The 8,108-nt window shown below is 42.1% G+C and overlaps 1 protein-coding gene across 1 annotated transcript; it reads right to left on the reverse strand.

Moving 5' to 3' along the window:
- Nucleotides 1–3,130: 3,130 nt before the first annotated feature.
- On the reverse strand, nt 3,131–5,085 carry sp8b (sp8 transcription factor b; the record flags this gene model as incomplete). Its single annotated transcript, XM_083761954.1, has 2 exons — nt 3,131–4,477; nt 5,065–5,085. The coding sequence occupies 2 exons, from the start codon at nt 5,083–5,085 to the stop codon at nt 3,131–3,133; spliced, it is 1,368 nt and encodes a 455-aa protein (XP_083618080.1).
- Between the last annotated feature and the right edge of the window lie 3,023 nt (nt 5,086–8,108).

Here is an 8,108-nt window from a genome sequence, read left to right on the forward strand (position 1 = left end):
GTGTAGCCGTGCTGTGCGTAAACAGCCTATAGCATGTTCGTTTTTAAAGGAAGTTTGGCCTACAACGCCATAGCCTATGGAATATTGGCATACCATTCAGAGAAGCATGGTGTATAGGGAAGGCTACCAAAACCAGACCAAATTATCAGGCCTCTTTCAATCTATACTCACAACATTTGTAAAGATTAAAAAAAAAAACTATAAACAACATAGCCTGCATGTATAATTCTAATGGAGCAAATGTCAAATAGCCTTTGTATTGTAAAGGAAGTCGAGTATAGGCCAAACTGAAGTCATGGGGATTCCTCCCACCCCCTCTCTTTTCACGTTTAAGTAAAATAATTGCGAACAATCGTTTCTGATAAATGCGTTGACTTGAAATATTGCTTCAAAACTATATGGATAATGGAACTAATGATTAATGAAGATAACAATAAATTTTATTTAAAGTTATAGGGTATAAGTGATTTTCTTTAGTTAAATTAAGTGTTTAAAAGCTCATATTGTGCATATAGGCCTACTCATTGCTATTTAGAGTGTTCATGCATGTCTCCGCAGCTTTTTTATTAAACAGAAAATGCATCTTCAGGTCGGGATACCAATGTTATCCAATCAGAGAACTCAGTCAGGATACAAATTAAACAAGTGGAAACTGTGGAATTGTTGCTGACACAAATAAATGAACGGACAAAATTGAAACTTGCTGATGAATGGCTACTTTTTCCTGATTGGCTGAAAATGTGTCATCTATACCTGAATATGTATTTTCTGTTGTGTCTGAATTGGAGAGACATGGGAGAATTATTGAACACAAAACGTTTTGTTTTAACAAAAAAGAAAACATGACTTATAGGCCTACCCATATAGCCTACTTTTAAGGATATAAGTAAGTATATATACACAAGGCATGAATGGCTTAGGTCTGACTCTGCAATAAAGTGTTGCGGCATGTGCATGCATGCAGGAGACTCTGGTTTTAGATTTAATTGAGCAACATTTATTTAATTATTTTCTCCAGAAAACTGTATTCGTTGCCGTCGAACAGAATCCTCTCATGCATGTTTTTATTTTGTGTTTTTACTTCACACTGCAGCGTCACACAAAAGTAGCAGATCGCGACCCATTTTGAGCTTGTTGATCTGCTATCGCTATTTCAATAGACCTACTGGTCTGGTGCACGTGCGCTGTCTTGGTTATGTAGGCTATAGTATATATAGGCTAGGCTACAGTGCTATACATCACACTTTGGCTGAGAATTGTATTATTATTATTAATAATAATAATAATAATTGAGAACATTTGATCATCACAATTTTTTGACCATGAAATAAAAAAAGATTCTGAGGTTCAAATTATTTTCTCGAGATTGAAGATACATTTTATAATCTGCATTATTACAGAATATGTTCAACACAAATAAGACATTCACCTTCAGCATTTTCCTCGACAAAATAGTTATTTTAAAATGTTGAAGGAATTGTATAAAGACGACGAGGCCACATGACTTGAGCAAATTAAGCATTGCATGCGAAATATTATATATAAATATATAAGTTTCTAGACGACCTACTAGGGTCTAAGATAATAAACCATTTGTTGACAGTCAACAAACAAAACAAATACATAAATAAAGTGAGTTGACGAGATGATTCTGAATCCATAGTGACTTTATTGAGTGGCTTAAATAAAAGCCAGTCTCGGAGGGGGGGAGAAAAATATTGTAAAATTAACGTCACTTTTACAACATGCTTGCTTTAAATTAAATGAGCGGATAAACAGTCAAATGATTTCAAAATCTTACAAATAAATTCAAAGTGCGTCTAATGATAGACCCCTAAAATACAAGAAAACTCCTGGTTAAATAGAACTCCCCACAATAACATTTTTTTTATATAATCAATGTCAAAGAAAAATCCAAATACATCTCCGTACATTTTTCAGATATTTACTAGAGTCAATGTACAACTAGAAATACCTATACAAAATCATCGTCTCCTGGACAAATACATAACTCACCTTTTACAGTGGTGCGTAATTATACTCTCTAAACCTACATTTTCTCAGTATTATGTACAACAGATTTGCAGTGAAATGCAAGTATAGCCTAGCCTATATAGACTTGGGTTCGGCGCTCTTTTATAGTTTGTGGAGCGAATGTTAAATTATATAATGGGATGCGTGTTTTTCGCCATTATCAACCGGGCTGATGTGATCATGGCAGAAATATTGATCATCATTAAACCCTACGGTGATGGGTTCTGATCTATACCTAAACATGGTGGGCACCTGAATGTTAAATTGTCTTCTTTAAAATGTGGAAAACAAATAAATAATTTATAATATGAAGTATATGATGTGATTGTGAACATGCACGGTGCATTCTTATCAGACCTAAATGTACATGACTGCATATAGCGAGTCACGGGTTTTGTAGCAATTATAGAAATATTATAGGCCTTTAATTCATGTTCAAATCATTTACTTTACATATACTTCCGACAGTTTTCCAAATTATTTGTCTTTACAATAAAGGAGAACATTGCCAATTTAACACTGAGAAGCCCGCAATGTTTGGGCGTCCATTCTTCTGGTTATATACCCCCGTATAGAGAGGGATACAAGTGGAATCATTTCTGCTGCTCAATAATAAAGTGCCAGAGATTGGTTTGAAGAGTAATGTCAGCAGTAACACAACTTGGCAGAGCCACATTGTAGCAACTATTTGTTAGAGCGATGTTTATTATTAACTATGTTTTGCTTTCTAACACCCTGCTTTGCGTAAAAACATCGAGGATACCCTGGATCAGTCTGTGCGTAAAAAGTTTCAATTTGTGCCCTGCCTGCATGTGTGCCCACACCACAAGTACCAACCGGACCACAGTTTGACACCGCAGAATCCTGTATTATTAATGGGAGGTTTTATGGTGGACAACTATGTGTCATTAGTAGTCGTATAAGCACTTGAGAAAGTCAACAAACTTAAAATTGCTCGTTCAGTGACCGCGCTGATGAAGCATGTTGCATACATCACAGTAGTCTATATATGTCCACTTTCATTATTCCTTGGACACAACTCCGTCAAAACAAACAGAACATGAAAATAAAAAACATTATACTTAAACGAACGGAGTTAGAGGCCGCTCATGCCTACTCCCGGGGCAGACTCTGGTGGTTGCAACAGGTCGGGGGAATGACACGGAGGACTGCCCGGCGCGCTGTGCTCGCTGTCGGTATCGCTCCCTCGCTTCCCCCCGCTGCCACCGGAGCCGGAGCCCGCGGACCCCCCGGCGCTGTGAGTTTTTACGTGTTTGCTCAGGTGGTCGCTGCGCATAAATCTCTTGTTGCACACCGGACACGCGAACCGTTTCTCCCCGGTGTGCGTGCGTAAATGTCGCTGGAGCTCGTCGGAGCGCGTGAACCGCTTCCCGCAAAAGAGCCAGTTGCACACGAACGGCCTCTCGCCGGTGTGCCACCGTAAATGCGCCTTTAGGTGCGACGTTTTCCCGTAAACCTTCCCGCAGCCGGGGATGTGACAGCTATGGAGACCCTTCCTCCGGAGGCTGGCTCCCGCGGGCCCCAGCCTCTCCGCCTCCTGGCAGTTCGGACAGTCGCAAGTGGCGCGGCCCGAGTAGCGCCGCGCCGACGACCGCGGGGACCCCGCTAAAGACGCGGGCGGTCCTCCGGAGAGCATGGTGCCCCCACCCCCGGCCAACGGAGAGGGGCTAGAGTCCGGATACGACGACAGCACCGGCTTGAAGCCGTCCATCAGATGCTGCCCGGTAGTCAACAGGTGCGGAGAGGGACTTGTGCTGAACGCGGAGTGACTTAAACTCGAGTAATCGGAGTTATATCCCCCCAGAGGAGAGTGCAAGGACGTCTGGAGTCCACCGGAGTGTAGTGACGTCTGTAGTGCGGCTCCGTTCGGGTTCTGGACGTCTATCCAGCCCGCTCCCACGTCCCACCACGCCGATGCTCCGCCGGTGCCGACCTCTCCCGTGGGGATGCCGGGGTGGGAGGACTTGAACCAGGACTCGTAGGGGTGCGCGACGCTCATCCTCGGGTAGATGCCCTGCAGACTGTCCACCGACGTGTGCACCTTGGAGATGAAGACCGGCTGGTGGCTGGATTCTTGGGAGTTGGTGGAGACGGACGCCTGGAACACGGAGTAGTCGTTTCCAAAGTGGGAGCCAGACGAGGCGCCCGACGTGAGTGAAAAGGCACTGGATCCCGTGGAGCAGTTGGTGCCGAAAGAGTCCGATATCCCTCCCCCGTTACGAGAGTGAGACACCCCGAAGCCGGACAGGCCGGCGGATCCGAGGCTGCAGCTGTTCGCCGTGGCTCTTTTCCACGGATGGAAACCTTTTCCAAAAGATGAAGAATTATCCGAAATCGCGGACGGCGAAGGGCTCGGGCTCCCTATCTTGTTACATGTTGCAGCCAACATGGCTAAAGGAGTCGATCCTAACCTCGGCTCCTCCTGACAAGAAAGGGAACAGCGGTAAGTGACCAGTCAATCCGACCGTGCATACAAAACACCAGTGACACTGACAGTTTGCTATGCAGCGACAATAATCACAATTTACTCCCGACTGAGAAAACTTGTTCTCAGTCAGAGAATGAATGGCTAAAGTATAGCTATAGGCTACAGCATGAAATTATAGGTTCATTAACACACATTGCAGTTCGGGTAAAAGAGATCGCCGTTGCCTACCTGTTAGATCTAGACGAGAATAAAGCACGGAATTATGGCTGATCGGAGGGAGCACAGATTTAAGACAAATGGGACATGGAAGCAAAGCAACAGGGCTTTGAGCAATAGCACTATAAACTTCTAGCCGTGTGGATGAAGTGAACTAAATCTCAGTAAATCTCAGCCTGCCCTTGCAGCCCTAGGACTCCAAACACCCTGCTGCTTGAAAAAAATATATATAATCAAAGCACTGTCTTTTCCCTCTGTGAGCGACGGATAATTTTAATCCCTCTCCGCCGAAGAAGAATCCGGACAATACAGGGAACTAATTAAAACCAGCAAGGATAAAAAAGCCCCTTTAGAGAAAGACTCACCCCTAGAAGTGAAGTTGCCATCCCACAAAAAAAAAACCTGCCCTCCTCTGAGGATCTTTTTATATTTATGAATCGAGAGGCAGTGTGTTTTTTTAGAGGTGTGCAATACAATGATGCGTTCCGCCCATTCCACCACGATTGTAGCTCCTCTCCAGGCTTTGAAGTGCCGCTGTGACACGCGGGCGACCAATGAGCGCGCCGTGTCCGCGCCGCCGCCGCCACATTCTACCGTGAGGTCATCAATAGAGCACTCGAGACAGCGGGCCCCTCCCTCCCTCCCACCCAGGCACCCACCCACTCCATAAGAAAGGAACGGAAGAGAAGCTAAAGTTAAATGAGAGTGAAAAGGAATTAGGGCCACTTATTGAAATTTACACAGCGCTGCGTTCTATAAATATCTATTAAAAAAAAAGATGACCCAGTATATAACAGGGATACTATAGGGTGCACTGTAAAAGCCCGAGAATTTGACTGAGACCGAGAGTGTACAGTGCAAATGTGTATGTGCTTCTGTATGCACATGGGAGTACATTTGTATTTGTGCAGCTGTTGTAAATTATACAAATGGATGAATTTCTAAATTTGCTACACAATTCAATGCATGCGCGTAAAGGGAATTATAGGGCACGTATTGAAATGTATAGGCCAGGCCAGAGCACTGCTGTTCCATAGACATATAAACAAAACGCGGGTGGCCTAAAAATCCTGAGTGTTATAGCCTTCCGTCCTGAGTGTGCATAATTATAATGGGCTATTGCGTTTGTACACTCCATGAGTTGGCATTTGGACGAGTTTCACTCTTTTATATAACTGTTGGCCGGGGTTACATTGGCATTCGTGTTTTTGCAGTGACTGTATAGTCTTACGTTTGGAATATAGGTGAAATATCTCCATCTACAGTCATTCTTGCTCATATACATTTTGTCGTTGTGGAGTCGCTCTGATGTTGGAAATAACGTGGCTTTACATGCGGGCCCCGTCCGCGTGGCCCGGAGGCAAGCAGCTCCGACATAAATTGCCCTCGGTGACATGTTTTAATTTCTTAACTTATAATATACACACAACTATTATTATTACGAGGGGGTCTATAAAGGTAGCTATTGTTCCCTGTCTCAGACCTATATTATGTCTCCTCAAACTTTCACATTATTATGCTGTAATTGCTGTTCAATTATGTTGGCGTTTTTTTTCTTTCTTCCTTTTATTAAAACTGAAACGGTTGCATTCCAGAGGATGATTCATTTTTCATAGAGCAGAGGAAAGAAAGAAAGAAAGAAAGAAAATTAAATATCCTACAAGTTTTGGTGGTAATTCTGTGCCACTGTAAAAATCATCAGCAACTCCAAGAGTGTAAAAGACATTTATTTTCGAGTTGCGCGGGGTCCATTCTTTACTCTCTCTCTCATGAGTTCAATTAAGACTCAATATTTTGTGTGCGTTGACTGAAATTCAGGAAGAAAAAAGTTTTGCTGTTCGAATATTAAATATTAATCCACAATCCAAAACAATAATAACAAATAAAAACAAATGCCACAACTGCTGCAACCATCCACCTGAGGTGCATGGTGTTGGATGGATGGATGGATGGATGGTTCATGGATGGATGGATGACATTTGCACAGCGGGTGCGGTGATGATTGCTCTACTCAGAGCATGAAGACAGAAAAATAAAGACGATATTATGACGCTACATGCAGGAATTTGTTTATCATTCGGCCCCGTTGACATTTTGTATTCCATATAGGCCTTGTGCGCACCGCGCGCACAGACCTCCTGTTACATAATGAAGGAACTTATAACTTGTTGTGTATAAGGCCGTGTGTATATGTGTGTGTGAGTGTGTGTGTGTGTGTGTGTGTGTGTGTGTGTGTGTGTGTGTGTGTGTGTGTGTGTGTGTGTGTGTGTGTGTGTGTGTGTGTGTGCGCGTGTGTGTTCGTGCGTGCGTGTGCGTGTGCGTGTGCGTGACTGTGTGTGTGTGTGTGTGTGTGTGTGTGTGTGTGTGTGTGTGTGTGTGTGTGTGTGTGTGTGTGTGGTCATGGATGGAGCCTGGGGGTCTCCTGTCCTCTATCCCCAGAGCGGCTATTAGCATGCAGCGTGCATGCGGCCGGTGGCTTCATCTATACATTTCATTTGAATTTCAAATTTAATAACGCGGGAGGTTTTTAATCATCTTCCAGTTTTTTTTTTTATTTGTTTGATATTAACATGCTTATTGACCGGCTCTGTTGACCAGCCTGGTCATTACGGGACAGGGAAAAGTTAATTAAAACGACCAGGAGGATTATTCATCACATCATGTGCCTAACCCATGTCGCTTCCTTTTATTACACGTTGGCTGATAGATGGAGCGGCTGATTAATTCTGTTTCTAGCGTTGGACATCTTTTGGGATTTAATTTACCGCGCCGCTCCTAAAATAGCCTATACAAGGCGCGGGGGAAAACATGCAAAATTATTGTAGACTTCCAGTGCCGTTTTAGCCGTGCTGTTAAATATTTCAACATTTTATGCAAACATTTAAATCACCAGAATAGGCTATATATAGGCCTACTATAGGCTATTTGTTGCTTATAGGCTACATTAAAGCTAATATAGGCTACATCTATATAGCAAACTTTGTTGTTGCCTTCTTCAGGAAGTTCAGGCTACGAACCTAATATCATATAGTTGACCCCTTTTATATTTCCCCAAATATAAATAGTCGAATATTCATGTATTATTTATTTATTTATTTATTTATTTATTTATTTATTTATTTATTTATTTATTTATTTATTTATTTATTTATTTATTTATTTATTTATTTATTTATTTATTTATTTATTTATTTATTTATTTATTTATTTATTTATTTATTTATCTATCTATCTATCTATCTATTTATCTATTTATCTATCTATCCACATATAGACAAAACATTTAAACCCATAGCATATACGTTTTTTCTTCTTGAACAGTCGGAGAGAGTCCAACGAGTTGTAGCTAAATTTAGAACCAAATGAAGCAGTAGGCGCTCAATAATTTAGATCACACATGTTGGATTAT

This window comes from Protomyctophum parallelum (genome assembly GCF_964188405.1).
Source record: "Protomyctophum parallelum genome assembly, chromosome: 3".
Taxonomy (NCBI): domain Eukaryota; kingdom Metazoa; phylum Chordata; class Actinopteri; order Myctophiformes; family Myctophidae; genus Protomyctophum; species Protomyctophum parallelum.